This window comes from Macrobrachium nipponense, chromosome 26, assembly GCF_015104395.2.
Source record: "Macrobrachium nipponense isolate FS-2020 chromosome 26, ASM1510439v2, whole genome shotgun sequence".
NCBI classification, from domain to species: domain Eukaryota; kingdom Metazoa; phylum Arthropoda; class Malacostraca; order Decapoda; family Palaemonidae; genus Macrobrachium; species Macrobrachium nipponense.
Window position 1 is genome coordinate 16,948,703 of NC_087215.1, and position 18,701 is coordinate 16,967,403.

Sequence of the window (18,701 nt, forward strand, 5' to 3'; positions counted from 1 at the left end):
AGTGATGATGATGATGTTATTAATAAAGGTGGCAGTTGTAATCAACTCGGTAATGTCGCTAATGATGAAACTCGAGAGAGAGAGAGAGAGAGAAGAGAATCATAAACACCAAAACCTATTTATAAATGCCTCAGGCCTCCCTGGATGTGGGCCGGAGGAATTCTGTGCCAGAGAGAGAGAGAGAGAGAGAGAGAGAGAGAGAGAGAGAGAGAGAGGAAAGGGTTCTTTAATGGAGGAAAAAGTTTTCTACTTAGGGAAGACCAATGGTGAGAGTTTGAAGAACAAAAGTAGTGGAATGGTCTTTGTTTGGAATGAGGGAAATAAGAATAGGATGTGTGTGGACTCTCTCTCTCTCTCTCTCTCTCTCTCTCTCTCTCTCTCTCTCTCTCTCTCTCTCTCTCTCCAACTCGCGATTTGGCGAATGGGACAAGTCATAGTTGAAACTTATTTCTTTATTAGTCGGAAATGTTTTTAAGTTTGAAAATACATTTTTAAAAAGATAATTTCTTAATATATTACAATATTGACCGGTTTTCGTATCTATTATTCTTAATATATTGCAATATTGACGGTTGTGTATAATTACGGTTGAAGGATATACGTGTTTATCATATTATCTTGCCTGGTTCCACCTATACAACATTTTTTCCCATAATACCTTAACGTGAAATGAAGTTTTCCAATTTTTTTTACTTAATTTACTCTAATTTTATTATTCATTTTATTGCTCTATTTTATTCTATTTGTTCATTTTACTGCTCTATTTTACTTTATTCATTCATTTTATTGCTCTATTTTACTCTATTTATTCATTTTATTGCTTTGAAATGCTTATGTGTGAATTGTTGTATTAGACCAAAGACACTTTCATTGGCCGTCAAAGAATTTGTTTGGTCTACCCCAATCATTTTGTTTTCTTCCAGCCCAGTTATCTTTCCTTTTCTTCTCGGTTTTACACGTGTCCCTCCTTGAATCCCTTAAAAAAATCTGACAGCCTTTTAAGGAAACTTTTCTTTTTAAGGAAACTTTTCCAGTTTTAGTAAAAAAGGAGTCCATTTTTAGTTAGTTTCCAGCTTCATTTAGTCCGTCGGTCCCTTCCAGAATCCCTCTCATCTTCCTCCTTCCCTCCTGTTCCAGGTCTTCTCTCCGCTCTTCTTCCTTCTCTTCTCCCCTTCCTAGGGCGAGGTGGCGCTGGAGGACTTGCCTCCAATGTCCTGTACAGTCTCATGACGTTCAATTGTTGCTTTGTTCCATGAGAACTATTAGATGATTGTCTCTCTTTTCTTGCCTTTTAAAGAAAAAGGTGCGACTCGTGTTTAATGGTGGCGCGAAATACTTTTTTCTTGAGTTTTTCGCGCGTTATTGTGCAGTGTTTTAACGTCCGAACAAAGCCCTGTGCATCTTTTGGGAGGCTTGTGCTTTTTCAGAAGCCCGGGAAGTTATAAAGAAGTTGTCGCTTAATTGGAGGTAACCTCTAAACACTGTGTTACGGGACAGGCATAAAGTACCGTTAGATTATATTATATTCATTTTAAATACAACAAGAATGTTAGATTAAGGAGGGAAAGGAACATGCTTTCGTCAGGTCATTATCATTGTTTATATGAAGGTCATTCTCAGGCGTGCATGGCTATAGAGTAGCGTTAGCTCCGCCAGCATTCAGAATGTTTAATATGCTAATAATAATCGAAATATATTAATATTAAATAGCAGTCAACGTGGACTACCCAAGCCAGTGCTTATGATGCTGGCTTCTCCTGGTGTCAGGCGGATTAATGTATCTCAAAGAATAGTTTCCTCTTTTTTTTTTCCCCTTATGTAAATATCAAGGACAATTTTTTTTTCTCTTTTATACGAGTTGTTCTTGTAACAGGATTATCTCAAAAGTGATCGTCTTTTCTGGGACCCTAGTCCTTTTGCGCTAGTGAGACGTTGCGTATCTGTCTTGGCTGCTTTTTAAGAATAATTTGGATTTTGCTGTGACTGTATAATATATATATATATATATATATATATATATATATATATATATATATATATATATATATATATATATATATAGGAGAGAGAGAGAGAGATGTAAGTATCAGTGTTTAATTAAGTAATATATGTTACGTAGAAAATCTTTTGGCCATGCATAGTAATATCCTTACATTGCAATTACAATATCCACTTTTTTAATTTTGTATTTATTTATTTTTTTTTAAATACGATATCCTCCCTGCTACTTATGTAAGGCCCCTAGGGGCATATATGTATTACATCAGTAATCTTGACTTTTTAATTAGTGGGAACGAAGTTTGATGGAACGAGTGCATCACTTGGGATGGGGTCACCAGCGAGGCGAAGAACCGCTGCAGGTGTGGGGTCCTTGGAGAAGTTTTGGGAACAAACGTGATGGGTGTAATGGGGCAAAGGGTGTGCAGGTACCAGTGAATGTGGATATTTTTGTAAGTGATGATGTCAGCGAATTATGTATCCGAAATACAGCAGCACTTGAATGTGGTTTTGTTTGTGTGTGGAAAGGGTGTTAATATTCTGGGATCATGTACCTGAAATATTGCAGTTCTTGAGTTTTTTTTTTTTTTTGTCTCCGTGATACATTTCTGTATCTGAGTTCATTACTGTCGCCTCTTTACTTGACGGAGCTGTTTTTGCTCTTTACTTGACGTAGCTTTTTTGTTCGCAAAAATAGACGAGGCTGCTGCTGTTGCAAACAGCGGGTCGTTTTGTAACATCAGGGTTTGACACAACTCTGTTTTCTAGGAGTTTTTGTTTTTTTATTTTTGCTACAACTCGAGCTTGGGATAATCTGCCTAGCACTGTTGTGGAATCTGCTGATCCCCCAAATGTTGAAACGATGAACACTTCAGTCCTACTCTTTGCTGACGTCTGAATTCATGCGAATCGGTTTTATTCCCTTTCCTCGGTTCTCTCTCTCTCTCTCTCTCTCTCTCTCTCTCTCTCTCTCTGTGTTTGTGTGGAAAGCCCCCGCCCCCCTTGTAGATCGATAATTAACCGAAGACCATTAACAACATAATGTAACGCTACATCCACTCCCTACAGTAGTTACATCAGGACAAACTCTCTCTCTCTCTCTCTCTCTCTCTCTCTCTCTCTCTTCTCTCTCTCTCTCTCTGCAGGCCTGCTTTAACCCATGGAGCCCTCTCGGGTTTATATTCTGTTTAAGTGTCCGCATGGGTTTTCCGCTGAAGATGTACATACACAACGAAAGAAACAGCTGCTATCACGTAGCGACAGAAAGTAACCGATGACTTGAGTCTCTGGACTTTCCTCTTGCGCGTAACAAACCTTCCCAAATAGAATTGACTCGGAGGCCGACGCTGAATTTAAAGGCAGGGTCCCTTCGGTCACTGACACTTGCTTTCCAATGATTTCAGTGGTTATGAAGGGACCGGAATGTCACGGGTTAATTGAGGACTAGAGCGTTATGGGGGGCATTTCCCATGCATGCGGATATTGCATGCATATCATTTTAGTTGATACAGATGAAATCGTACATTGTATTGGGGGATTATAGGCATTTTTAGGGGAAATTGAATGTACAAGTATGTATATATAAGGAGCCCATAAAAACGCCAAAATATAGAAAGTACTATATATCACAGACTGCTGCTGTCTCTCTCTCTACCTGAATAGAGACAGAGACAGCAGTCTCTGAAATATAGTCCTTACTTTCTATATTTAGGCTTTCTTATGGGCTCCGTGTATTACATGGAATTCTGTTGTAACAACATTTTTACCGGTCATATATATACATATGTATATGTATACATACACACATATAACACTCACTATCCTTTGTTTCCCCGCTAGCGTTGAAAGTAGCCTTTGAAGAATATATACGGTGGGAGGGACGAGTGGGCGAAGTTCTGAGACGAAACGTGGCCTGTTATTATTAGAATGAGCTATATACCTCAGGACCAACGTGCAGTACGTGGTATGTGCAGGGAGGGAATTATGGATCTAGCCTTGCCACTGCTGCTGTTGCTACTCAGGTTATGAATTACGGTGCACGGCATCCGATTTCTGCTGCAATTTTTTTTTTTTTTTTTTTTTTTTTTTTTTTTCAGGGTCTTTTGCAGTTTGTTCTTGTGTTTCGTTGCGGATTTTTAGGGGATGGGACGGGGGTTTAGATTCTGTAGCCATTTTGAAAAAGAGGTTAATTGTGTATGACAATGTTTGGCATCTTCCTTTGTATTGTGTGTGTAATAAGATATAGTATATATATATATATAGATATATATATATCTATATCACATTTTTATACATACATACATACATACCATACATACATACATACTACATAATATTATACATATACATATATATGGTGTGTGTTATGTATTTGCGTGGGTGTGGAAAGAATGGAAAAACTCTGCAGCGGCAGCTACATACATACAAACGCACATACACACATGCAACCAACCAGCCGACCATTAAGTCGTCCTTCTCAAACGAGGTAGTTGTGGGTACACCCATCTATTTCTTTTTGCCATAATAATGGTAGCGTGCGAACCGATTTTCTTTGTGCGTGTCTCCTGTAGTCATCATTCTGTTTAGGGATGGGTTCCCACCTCCCACCACCATGCCCCCACCCCCCCCCCCCTCCCCCCACCCTCCTTTACCTCCACCTTACTCCCATATCCATCTAGTATATCCCCCCCCCCCCCCCCCCCCCACCCCCCCCCTCTTTCCTCAAATCCCTCATCGTCACTATTCCAGACCAAGGATCCAAATTCGTGGATGTAACTCTTATCCCATTTCTCTCTCTCTCTCGCTCTCTCTTATCTTTCAGCAATTTTTATCTTGTGCTTCCGTTGTCGATAGAAAGGCAGTGGAATTACACATGTAACTCATTGGATAGTTGCTCTTTATATTCTCACGGTTATTTTTTATTGAACAAGTTACGTGATTTTCATTCGATGCAGAGCCTCCTCTTGTTATATATTTATGAAGTCAACGTTTTATGTATATTTGTATATTGCTTGTATTTCGTGTCTGTTTTTGTGTGCGCGCACGCACGTGCACATGCATGTGATTGATGCGATGACAGCTTTACTTAATTTGAACAATTTTCAAGAAGCGAAAATCGAAACAGCTGATGTTAACACATCGTGAGTAACGAGAAGAATGAGTCAACATTCCCATTAATGGTTTAGACAAACGCCATGAAAGGGAATCGTCGTATTTTTGTGGGATGTGATCAGTTGCATTTGCCATAATGCACTGCTTTGTTGTCCTGCCGCGTGACGTCATCGTTCAGCATATTGATTTGAAAATTGTGACTTATTAGCAAACTCGGGTTGGATTGTCTGGGTTGGTATGTTGCTAATTAAGTATTTCCCGAAATGAAATGTCCGGTTTGACGTGGGATGTATTGAGTTTTACTATATTTGAGATATTTGCTCATCCTGCTTATGCTAATGCACATTCGCCATCTCACTTCGATTTTGATAGTGCACTTCTTGATCCACCCACCTCCACCCCCCTCCCATTTTTTTTTTAATTCCATTGTGCTGCGTTGGCCTTGATTTATTGGCTTATTTTTTGCTGATGTTTTCGCAAAATAACTATTGATGTTACGCCCATGAGCGCGACCGTGTTCGTAGAACATGATTTGGGATGAGTTGGTTAAATTCATTTTAGTTTTTAAATCTCGTGTGGTTGAGTCATTGATTTTTTTTTTCAATTAGACGTAAATATGAAGTAGATAAACCTGTTATTGAGTGTAATTCATTTTCGATTGAATTATTATCGCCAGTCGAAGAACTGTTCTCGGAACCTGGGTTTGACTCACTATGTTTTAATCCCTAATTTGATTCCAGCGAGAAAATGAGACCAAGGAAACTAAAAGGTAATCGCTTCTGTATTTGATTATAGAGCTCACCTCTCCGACACATTTGCTGGCACAGGTGTTGCGCACCTCATGGTCAATCCAAATGGTGACTCAGAAGACATTTAGTGTTCTTTTTTTATCGTGTCTATATTTTTAAATTATTTATATAAATTTCCTTTTGGCGTGTTACGTATCAGTCTTGCGTGGCATGCGTATGTTGAGTAAGTAGGTATATTGTATTGATATGAAAAAAATTTCGATTAAAGCTGAATTTGTACAATACATAGGTTTCCCGCGTAGATTGTTATGAGAGAATCAATTAAATTCTGCTTTGTAAATACATTGAGTAATTTGCTTTCAAGTAATTATAGTACAAGGGCCTGAATGTGATAACTCCTAATAGATCGGAGCGTTTTCGCTCGTAAAAAAAAAGGTTATTATCTTTCTTCATTGTGCGCATAACTTGATAGCAGATAGACCGGGCTTTATTTCATTCCTCTTTACGCCAAAAGAGGTTATTTTGGTGCATATGCGCCGTGTGGCGGGACAAAGGTATCTATCTATCTATCTATCTGTCCCACGCATCGGTGCATCCTGTTTTGAAGAACGAGCGACTCAGTGAATGATTGGGCCTGTTGTTCATTCACAAACGTGACCCGAAAAATTGATCTATTCCTGCCCCGAATTTTTTTAGAGGTATGTGTATGTGTCTTTTTCTTTTTCCACGAGAAGCTCCCTCCGTTCTATTCTGGGAGCTTTGAGGATTTTGGAAGCTTTGTTTTGGCCGACTTTGAGGTTCTAATTTTGGAATCGCGAAGTGTGACGTCCAAGCACATTATCCTCAACTTTACGCACATTTCTGTGTTGATACTTATGTATGAATGTAAAAGTGTTATAGAAAATTCAGAAAATGTGTAGGTATTATCTATGAACACACTATGAAAATGAACTAAGCTATTTTGAAAAGCAGGATGTTAGGGCCGTTAAGCACCCATAGAAAATCGACAAATCGCGTTAAAACGCGTAAACGATTGTAGATCTTTGAAGTATTAAGACGTCAGTTGCATATCTCTTATTAGCGTTTAAATGGTAATTGAAGATCTTGCAAGCACTAAAGCATTCGTTAAAAATCTACAATTGTTAATGTGTGCTTGAATACCTCAGAAGCATCGACATGGACGCGAAGCCAAGAACTTGCTGGATTTGATTTAATAGATTCAGCGCCTTATTCACAACACACACACACACACACACACACAGACAAAATTAAATTTTGGTGTTCGTTGTATGTGTTCGACATTGAAAACTTTGTAGCCAAGTGTTGTTCAGCGTTTAATAAAAAAATTTAATATTCAGTTTGTAAACAGTTAATTTGAGATGTAATATATTGCAGTCATAATACGACTTGATTTATAATTTATTGCTCACTGTGTTGCATAACCAGCTTATTTGCGTATAAAAGATTTGTTCTGTATATCTTGTTGATAAATTTGGCAAATTTATATGAACTGGGTATTATGAATATTATGTATATTCCAGTTATATTGAACACTATACAAATAAATGTGTCGGGAGCATTAATTTGTATGGGTTTGCCTTTCAATGCAATCCAAAGGTTAATCGAAAATATTTTGCGAGATTTATATAGCCTATCTCATTTTGTATAATAAAGCCAGTTTCTAACCTTAAATTTCATGGTAGTCTTATTCGTGGCTGTTATTAAAAAATTTAATTTTCATGTGTTAGTTTAGCATGTTCAAACAAAATCCACTTTTATTTACAAACGGGAATATATCTTTTTTTTATTTGTCCAATCCTTCTAGATTATCTCTTTATTTAAAACTGCTTAAAGGTATACGCATAAGAGTTCAGACATTACCCGATATCCATTTTGTAATCCTACTCCTGTTTTTTTTTTTTTTTTTTTTTTTTTTTTAGAATTTGCCCTGTGTAAGGTTATTTGTGGTTTGACCTGGTCCCTAATGGACAAGTCGGTCAGGTTTAATTAATACCTTGTCGGCTGCACAGGAAAAGGGGACGCGTATAGGTGCTCTTTTTGTTATATCTTTGTTTTCCTCTCATATAGTTGTCAAGGCCTGCAGGGAGAATAGTGCCGTCAATGCACCTTGTCCGGTGTACCGTAAGCATTACTTGAGGTTATTTGCGGCGTCCCTTCAGTCCCCTAGCTGCAACCCCTGTCGTTCCTTTTTACAGTACCTCCGTTTATAATCTTTCTTTCTTAGGACTTTCCACCCTCTCGTGCAACTGCTTAAGTTTCCCCCAGCTACATCTGTCAGACCTTTTTACTGTCACTTTCAGTTTTGTGGCCTAAATTCTGTATTCTATTCTATATTTACCAAGGGTTGGCTTTTGGCTATATTTAATTGGTGGAGGGTTTGGGTGTACTTCTCATATAGTGAGGTGGGTGTTAAGAGGCCCCTAGATGTGGGGTTTTTAGTTAGTGGACGACTTATCAACTCTGAATTCTGCATGTACCCCCTGATAAACAAACGACGTCCTCTTGAACTCTCAAAAGTATGGGATTCCTGTCGCGGTCGGTACTTAAACCCCCCCCTTCCCCCCCCCCCGGGCTCTCTCTCTCTCTCTCTCTCTCTCTCTCTCTCTCTCTCTCTCTCTCTCTCTCTCTCGCCTAGTGCACCTCCTATAGTCTGTATACGGCCCTTACTCCAAGGGTCCATAAGGTCTTTATTTCCCGCCTGTTACGTCCGCTGTGCCCGTGTGTCTTGGACCAGCATTCCTGGTCCTAATCCTCTCTCTCTCTCTCTCTCTCTCTCTGCTGTCGAGCGTTTACGCCTCCCGCTGTCTTCGATACCTCCTTATGCATCGTATCCCTACTCTGCTCCTGCTCCTACTCTCCTTATATCCTTATGCTTCCAGCACCCTGGTCTGGGCTGCTACAGCTTCGTCCCCAAGGTTGAAGGCCAACCAGAGCCTGGTCCAGAGTGTACCAAACGAGGTTGATAGGTTTATATGTTCTTTAGTTAACGTCTCTCTCTCTCTCTCTCTCTCTCTCTCTCTCTCTCTCTCTCTCTCTCTCTCTCTATCATGCACACAGCTACGTGGGCCGTGGTTCTTGTAATATAACAGATGAATTCGCCATTCATAACGTTGTGCATATCAGTTTTTTTTATTTGTGGCGGTATTTAAACCCTCAAGTTTTTAGGAAGTGCTCTCCTGAAAGTAGTTTATGAGGTGCTTCCCCTGCGATTTGCTAAGAATATGCGGTGACATATATATAGATATATATATATATATATATATATATATATATATATATATAATATATATATATGGCATGATTGTGATTGTGTGTACACTCGTCTTCTGTCAAGATATTATATAGGAGAGAGAGAGAGAGAGAGAGAGAGAGAGAGAGAGAGAGAGAGAGAGAGAGAGAGAGGTTTGGTAAGGGATACAGAGACAAGTTATCGACGACGGTGCAAAATTATTTCATCGCCCAGCGGCTTTTTATGACTCGTCATTTCCTTGTCCCTTGAAGACTTGTAGCACATGTTTGTGGGTGATAACTTGATCTTTGCATTGGTGTAAGTATGCTCTCAGGTTCCTCGCTTACTGGCTCAGAGACACTGCTGTAAAATTGCGAGCAGTGTAGAATAGACTTTGGCAAGAGTTTTGCATTATCATTCGATTGGAAGTGTGTGTGTGTGTGTTAGTCTCGGAAGAGCCATTCTTTCAGCTTAAGTAATACCGCGGTCAGCCAAATATTTGCAATGGTTGTCAGCTGTCTCTGTAGTTGTTCGCATCTGGAATATACGATTATGTAATTTTTTGAAGTTATCCCCCCCCCCCCCTTTGTTTTGTTTTGTTCATACTTTGTGCTGTTTCTTTAGAAAGGAAATTGTAATGCTGAAATACTGAATTTTCGAAGTTCTGATTTTAATTTTTTTGTTTTTGTTCATACTTTGTGGTATTTCTTTAGAGAGGAAATTGTAATGCAGAAATACTGAATTTTCGAAGTTCTGATTTTATTTTTTTGTTTGTTTTTGTTCATACTTTGTGGTATTTCTAAGGAAAGGAAATTGTAATGCTGAAATACTGAATTTTCGAACTTATGATTTAATTTTTTTGTTCATACTTTGTGCTATTTCTTGAGAAAGGAAATTGTAATTCTTTATACTGAATTTTCAAAGTTATGATTTTAAATTTTTTTCATACTTTATAATACTGAAATATATACTGAATTTTCGTAGTTATGATTTTAAATGCTTGTGTTTATTTGTAATACGACAGACAGAAGCTTTCTCGTGTCTCTTGGTTGTAGAATTACTTAGCAGAACGGATTTTGTCGCGATTATTAATGGACATGTCGGATCGTGTAATGATATTAAGATAAATCGTTGATTAAAAAGTTAAACGAGCATTGGCAGCTGTGCGTACAAATAAGATGGCAATTGAAGGTGTAATGTTTTGTCGTGAAAATAGGTTGTAAGGGGAATATTTTATTTGTGAAAACACCGGTGGTATGTCATATATATATATATATATATATATATATATATATATATATATATATATAATATATATATATATATATATATATAGCCACGAAGGGAAAATAAACAACGTAGCATATAACTTTATTTATGGATTTATCACGTTCCTAACTTTCGTGATTCAGTTATATACACACATACATATATATATATGTATATATATATATATATATACCTATACATACATACATATATATATATATATATATATATTATTACTTATTATTATTATTATTATTATTATTATTATTATTATTATTATTAGTGGGCTAACTGTTATATAGGGAACAGTGGCATTGCTAGAGGAGGCCTCAGCATCGAATCCCAAAGTAAAAGTCGCTATTTGTTTATGCGCCCTGGAGAAAGTGAATTGACCTTGATTTATTTTTCCTCTTTGTTGATTAGTAGAGCACGTTTGTTATCCTGTCTGTTACCAACCTATGGAGTTTCTCTCTCTCTCTCTCTCTCTCTCTCTCTCTCTCTCTCTCTCTCTCTCTCTCTCTCTCTCTCTCTCTCTCTCTGTGGGCTTACGAATCGTTATTGAGGTATATATGTCTCTGAGGTGAAAATTCTACATTTGTAATTTATCTTGGTGGGATACGCCTGTTGAAAATGGACACAAGAGCCCAGGTTGGCCATGAAGTGAATATTGTTAATCTCATTGATTGGACATGGTTGAGGTTGGCTACAAAGAGGCACTGTTGTTTTAATAATCAATTAAAAATATAGTTCATTTTTATGTAGGAAAACTTGAGATATTCTTTCGTAAAGAAGTGTTTCGTGGGTACCATTAATTTTTAGTTGGTTGGAAAACGTCCAACCTTTATTTATTTATTTATTTATTTGTTTATTGTTCAACATTTTGCCTTGACAAAAGGTACCCTTCGTCCTTAAGAGAGGGAGACAAATAAAAACAAATCTGTGCTTGTAGCAACCGGATTTTTAGTGAACGCACTTGTGGTCCTAGCTGTGGGGAGGATGGACGAGAGAGAGAGAGAGAGAGAGAGAGAGAGAGAGAGAGAGACTTGGCGAGTGTTATTCTCTGGCCTTTGGGGATTCCATTACTCCCTCTACCGTTTGGGAATTCCCTGGATGTTTGTCCTGAAACCGCTGTTTGACTCTCTCTCTCTCTCTCTCTCTCTCTCTCTCCCTCTCTCGATCTCTCTCTCTCTCTCTCTCCTCCGTGTGTGTGTATGTATGAAACCCTATTTTATATATATATATATATATATATATATATATATTATATATATGATATATATATATTATATATATATATATATATTTTGATCTTGTATCGTTTCCTCTTTCTCGTTGGAAAACCTCTCTCTCTCTCGCTCTCTCTCACTCTCTCTCCTCACTCTCTCTCTGAAACCATTAATATATATATATAGATATATATATATATATATATATATATATATATAATATATATATATATATATATCTCGTTGTATCATTTTCTCTTTCTGTCGGGAAAACCTCTCTCTCTCTCTCTCTCTCTCAAAACTTCCCATGTGTTCTGTGCCCGCCCTCATCCTGCTATGTGATGCGAGAAAGACGACCTTGGGATTACCTGGCGCTGTGATTCTCTCTCTCTCTCTCCCCATCCCTGCCTCCCCCAGCTTTCCTCAAGCACCTCTCTCTCTCTCTCTCTCTTCTCTCTCTCTCTCTCTCTCTCTCTCTCCTTGTTTTCGCAGGAGCTGTGGATTCGTCTTACAGTGTCTCTGTTTCTCTCCCCCTTTCCATGTCGTGCTCGTGGTTGGATCATGGATGTTCTGTAGCCTAAACATCAAGCCTTCGGTATTAGTGTATTGAAGACTTTCGCTGGTCTCTTCGTTTTCATTTCTCTCTTATACTTTATTATAAAGCAGATGTTATATTATCTGAAGTCTGTGGCGTCTGCCCTTGCCTCACGCTCGTGAAGGTTACAGAGCCGTCGGATGTTGACAGGTCTGTGGAGTGGAGGAGGAGGAGGAGGAAAGCTTCAATTTTCCCCTTCGCTCTTAAATGCTGTTTCCCTCGGGCAACTGGCTCCTCTGTCGCCGTCCTGCTCCTGCTGTCTCCTCCAGTTGTAGTCGGGAAGTTATAGTAGAACCGGCATGCATTGTTACCGAACGAAGAGGCGGTGCACGGTAGGCCTTACTGAAGGCTCTTTGCAGCGTCCCTTCGGTCCCTGGCTGTGCAACCCCCCCTCACATTCATTTTTTTTTTTACTGTACCTCTGTTCATATTCTTTCTTCCATCTTACTTTCCACCCTCTATAACAATTGAGATTTCAAAAAGAAATTTTAACTGTCAGCGCTGAATGGCCTCATAGATTTTTTTTTAAAGCCTACATTGTCTAGTCCCTTCCATTCTCTTCATAACGAAGAGGAAATTGACGGTCTTGGTCGGCTTTGAATGAGTTTCAAGGAGCAAAATCCTTTTAAACAACAGAATCGAGCGTAGAGGGATCATAAATATTAGTGCTTCTGAACTTCTGCTGCTAGGGTTGAAGCTCTATGAATATCCGCCATTGGTCCAAAAGCTGAAGTTGGCATTGAATGCTATAGTTAAGATGTTGAAGAGTCCTTTAACATTTAAGGTTTGACAACAAAAAGTTGAAGTGGCATTTAAAGTTACAGCTGGACAAAAAGTTGAAGTTTGTGATTGAATATATTTGGTTGGACGAGGAGGTGAAGTTGGCATTGAATATTGCGGTTGGAGAGGAGTTGAAGCCGAACTGAATAATTGTAGTTGGACCAGAAGGAATGACTTGAAGGGGAGAAGGGAAAAAGGCGGCCTCATTTGAATGTGACATATTTATATTTTTCTTTTTCAGTATTAAGTATATTTCGTTTTTCTTGATATTTTTATTTTTGTGGACACAGTTTGTTTATTTTAAATTTCAAGTATTTTGTTAACAGATTAGTAATATTTCAAGCGATTCAATCGATGTTTATTTTGGATTGTAATTTTGAAATTTATGTTTTAAGACTTATTTTTAACGTTTGAATTACATGATGTATTTTTTATTTTTGTTTTAAGAATTTTATTTATTCTTCTTCAGCCTGGAAGACGTAGAACTAGGGGCTGGAGGGTGAGTACTGGTATTTTTTATTTTTTTAGTTTTTATTTGTTTTTTTACTTAAAGAATTGTCTCTTAAGATCCTAATCTCCATCAATCTGTACCTGTCATTGGTAGAAAATAATTTGTAAGTTTTATTTATTTATTTATTTATTTATTTATTTATTTATTTATTACTGTCGTAATTGTATTCTTTTCGTGTTGCTTTTCGCAAACTCCTGATGATTATTTCATTGTTAATTATTTGTTTGTGTTGATGGCCGCTGGATGTGGCCCAGAAACTAATGGTTGGTGTGTTTATTATTTTTCTTCTTCCTTATTATGGGAAACGGTATAATAGAAATCTTGATCATTTATTGCAAAGAAAGAACCAGATGCTAGTTAACCAATTCAGGAAATAATGAGGGAGGTAGGAAATTCCACAATCTAGAAATGCTGTAATAGTTGCTTCATGGTCGGATTACTAAGCTATATAGGACCGGATTTTTATGCGGTTCTCCTGGGTGCTGCTCATTCGTATATTGCAAGAAGGTGGAGATTCCTGGTTATAAATATATATATATATATATATATCATATATATATATATATATATTATATATATATAATATATATATATATATATATATATATATATGTATGTATGTATGCTGTGATATTTTGGTCAGAATTATCAATGTATAGTTAAGTCTCCGGTTTGAGAAGTCGTGTTTCGCAGTTTTATTCAGGGTAGACATAAATTCATTTTTGGATCATTCATTTTTGAATCTCCTGTTGAGAAATCATGTCTCAGTTTGAATGGATGCGATTCGTGATCTCTTCGTTCTAGGTATTCGGTTTGTGTATTTATTTTTTCTTCTTTTTTTTCTGTGACGAAACCCCAAAATTACTGTGTTACTTAGAAATTCTCGTACATATTTATTATTATTATTATTAACAAGAATAGGAACTCCCTCGCTTCTCCGTATGGGTTAGTGACGTCCAGTACACCTCATGCGGTGCACTATAGACATGACAAAGTTCTTTGCATCGACCCATCGGCCCACTATACTCTTGTTTTTTTTTCATCTGTCCATCCGCCTATGGTGGTTTTTGTATGGTAAAACTGCGTCCGGACTTTAGATAGTTACATTCAGCTTACATTCAACGATTAATAATAAATCCTGTTTCGAAATATTACCGGGTAATTCGCATACAGTAAATTATTAAAACATTTTTTCAGTTGCAAAAGTACACCCAGATTCCTTTTATTTTACCTAAAACTTACACATAGCGTAAACTATCTAAAGCCCGGGACGCAGTGTTTACCATACAAAAAACACCAAGGCGGCATGAAACAGATTGAAAAAAAAAAAACAAGAATAAGTTGAACCCCTTTCATTCCTTTTTTTTCTGTACCTCCGTTCATATTCTCTTTCTTCCACCTTCCTTTCCACCGTTCTCCAATTGATTCATAGTGCTACTGCGCTCCTGTTACACATGTCAAACCGTATGGACTGTCCAATTTCCTGTTTTCAGCATCGAATGGCCTCGTAGGTCTCAGGGCCTTGGGCTGTGGCCTATATCCTATGTTCCATTTCAATTTCTACGCAAAGCTTTTAACGACTAGTGTCTGGGAAGTTATGAGTTTGTTTTGTTGTGCGTGAAGTCAAGGATTTCAAATGCCAGTTGTAGTTTTTTTTTTTTTTTTTTTTTTTAAGGCAAGATTTCAGATGTCAAGTTATAGGGGTTTACGAAGGCAGATTTTTGTAGTTGTGTGTGTGTGTGTGTTTTTTTTTTTTTTTTCTTTGTAGGTTTTGTGGTGTGTTTTTAAGAGTCAATTGTGGTTTTTTTTTTTCTCAGGCAAGATTTGGATGTCAAGTGTCGGTTTGTGTGTGCGTTTTGATTTTGTGTGTTGCGTGTGTGCGTTTGTATTTTTGTGTGTGCGTGTGTGGTTGTGTGGTGGTGTGTGTGTGTGTGCAAGATTTCAGATTGTTTCAGCTCTGTTAGGTTTTGTGTGTGTGTGTGTTTTTTTTTTAATTATTTATTTATTTTGTTGGGTGGTGGTGGGGAAGATTTCAGAGAAATTTGGAGGTGATGTTACACACCGTGTGGTCCGGGCAGGTTCATCCCGCGGTATTTTGATGAAATATGTAAGATTCGAGCACTGATCGGTTGTAATGACCTTTGGATTTGGACTATTCACCCTGCAGGTCCTCTTTTTCGGTTTCCTTTGTTGGGTTGGCTAGATGAAGGCACCGTCGTGTTGTTCTTGTTTATGTCATTCACTTTAGGTTAACTTGATTCTGAGTAATATCATTTATCTGAAAAGATTTTGTTCTTTGGTTAAAAGTTTCTGCTGTTAGGAAACTAGCTGGACTTGATTTGGTATGTACGGAAAACTCACTTTTCTTAGTGATTTGAATGTAGTTTCTGTTGTAATTCATATAACCTTTACACGCCGGAATTTCATTCTTTGAAATATTGCTTGCTGAAACCGGGTATACTTCTTCTGTCTTGATTAACAAAACTAACTATATATATATATACTATAATATAGATATATATATATAATATATATAATATATATATATATATATCTATTGTGTGTGCGTGTGCGTGTGTGTATGAAAAAAAAAGCTTGAATAACTTGTTTTATGGATGCATTTCCCCAGTCGTGCGTGTGTCTCCAGAAGTTTTTTAGCCGACTGGTTATGTGGCGGCAAGTGTTGCTGAATGCCTATGTCGGTTAATTTCATTCATTGTGTTTTATCAACACCTCTATTATCTGAACCCCCTTTTTTTCAGGTAATAAGATGGTGCTTTCTCCCAGCGCTTGTGAATTTGATAAGTGTGAGTGCTGGACTATAAGAGGTGCATTCTCTCTCTCTCTCTCTCTCTCTCTCTCTCTCTCTCTCTCTCTCTCTTATTTTATGGGGATGTTAGCTAACGATATAGATATGTATTGGGGCCTTTCTTTTTTAAGTGATTTTCATTCCATAAGTACTTTTCCGTATAATCATGTATGACTACAACAAATGTATAGTCCCGTATGAATGAAGGAGACAGCTTGGTATTGTAGTGGTATATTTGTTCATTTTCATTTTAAAGAGTTTTTATTTTTTATTTTTTAGGGACTGATAGTTTCCATGGCGCAGTGAACCAAAGGGAATCGTTTTATTCAGGCAAATGCTATCTTTTTTCTTGTTTTTTTTTTCTTTGGGTATTTGTTTAGTCCCCATTACCTATCTTGTTAGCGGTGTTGTTTTTCTCCGTTGACTGGTTATGTGGGAAAGCTTGTGTTTGTTCTGCAGCTAATGAATGTGCTTGTCCTTCACCCTTGGTATTTGGTATGAATAGGGAAAGTGACAGTCGTGATGGTAAGCACTGGTGGGTAGAGCGCCCAAATGACGGTGGGCGTGTTTGTCTTGGAAATATCGTATATTGTATGTGCATATATATATATGTGTGGTGTGTGTGTGTGTGTGTGTATATATATATATATATATATGATATATTATATAATATATATATATATATATATTTATATCTGTGCTTGTGTTTTCTATAGGGCACCTTTGCTTCGACTTGCAATACTCAGTCATCAGAGCGCCTCAGTGGCGTGATCGGTATGTTCTTGGCCTGCCACCTCGGTGGCTGCGCCTTCGATTATCGGACATTCAACTGAGGGGTGAGAGATGTGTATTTCTGGTGATAGAAGTTCACTCTCGACGTGGTTTCGGAAGTACGTAAAGCCATTTGTCCCGTCGCTGAATAACCACTGGTTCCATTTGCAACGCAAAAACACCATACAAACAAAAACAAGTAAACCCAGTCATCAGGGTTTTGTGTCCACATTCAGTATTATGCAGAACATAAAGTTTCATATCGATTTCCAGCCTAAAATCACTTCCGAAGTTTCAGCTAAAATCACTTATGCAATGATACCATCCTAACCTGATTTACTTAATTATTTATTAATTCCATCTCAAGAAGTGTTACTTCATTCACACCTTAGTAAACGTGTATCGCTAGCGTTGTCTATATATATATATATATATAATATATATATATATTATATATATATATATATATAGAATAACTGATCACGAAGTATAGTGATGTATGTATAAATTAAAGGTTTTTTTTGCCACGAAGCATGAAAAAACGAGTTGGCCGATATTTCGTCCATTCGGACCCCTTTACTGAGGCATACTGGTTTTACAAAGAAAACCCCATATAAAAAGAGGCTTAATATAAACTGACACACCAAATTTAGCCATAAGGGCGATTTTCATCAAGAGGAGGAGGAGATATAGGCTAGCCACACTGAAGGATACCCGCGGTAAACAGTCCAATTCTTCCAGAAAAACACTACCATGAAAACAACACGGAGCATATACATTTTTAATATCATGCTGAAGTCCTGATTCCTTCTCTGTACGCTGGTTCGAATCCACGAGAAGACGAAATTATTATCAAGCAAAAAATTCCCTTTGGTTAACATATATTTATTAATTGCGAGGTAGAGCGAATTGGATATTAAAGGACATTTGTAGCTTCGTGCATATATATGAATCATGGTGATGTGGTAAAAATTCATATATATACATGTGTGTGTGTAACCATACACATACACAAAATACATACATACATAAGCACACCACAGCGGTTTTACTTTTTTTTTTTTTTTTTTTTTTTTTGACCAAAAGGCTATCCAGCAATATCCAGCATGAAACACCATTTTTACGCACACGAGAGAGAGCTAGATATTACCATAAAAGCACTTGCCGTTTTCTGGGAACTTGCAGAGCCGTGTAGTTGTGTGTCTTGCTAATGAAATTGCTACAGCTTCTAAGAAAACTGGGCATTGTAAATGCTAAACCAGTTACAGTGCGTGCTTGTGACGAATTTATTCTTAGGCAACCAGTTTAACTAGAGTTACGGTGCAGTGTTTTCCGGAACCGGCGTAATGCATGTCACTTCAAATATCAGTTGTTTCTAGAGGACTTCGAGTTAGAATTAATGAAATAAATTAATTCGTATGGCTACTGTAACCTAAGTTTAGTGACAATATCTATTTCGTGTAACCAGTATGGCATGTGACTGGTTAGTCATACGCTAGTAAATAAATAAATAAAAATAAATAAATAACCAGAATAACTAGTTTAAAGGCGATCTAATGGATTTCAAGGAACTTATATACAAGTCCTTACAAAGAGTACGTTATTCCTTAAAACCAGCATAGCGCAAACGAA

General features: G+C 37.4%; 1 protein-coding gene across 2 annotated transcripts in view; it reads left to right on the forward strand.

Moving 5' to 3' along the window:
- LOC135199989 (protein gustavus-like) overlaps positions 1 to 18,701 on the forward strand; it is a 221,790-nt gene that overhangs the window by 12,324 nt on the left and 190,765 nt on the right. Inside the window, exon 2 of one of the 2 annotated variants that reach the window (XM_064228183.1) lies at positions 13,448 to 13,477. The exons of the other annotated variant lie outside the window; for it this stretch is intronic. Coding sequence (XP_064084253.1) covers positions 13,448 to 13,477 — 30 coding nt within the window. The remainder of the gene's footprint in view (positions 1 to 13,447; positions 13,478 to 18,701) is intronic. 2 annotated transcript variants of the gene reach the window in all.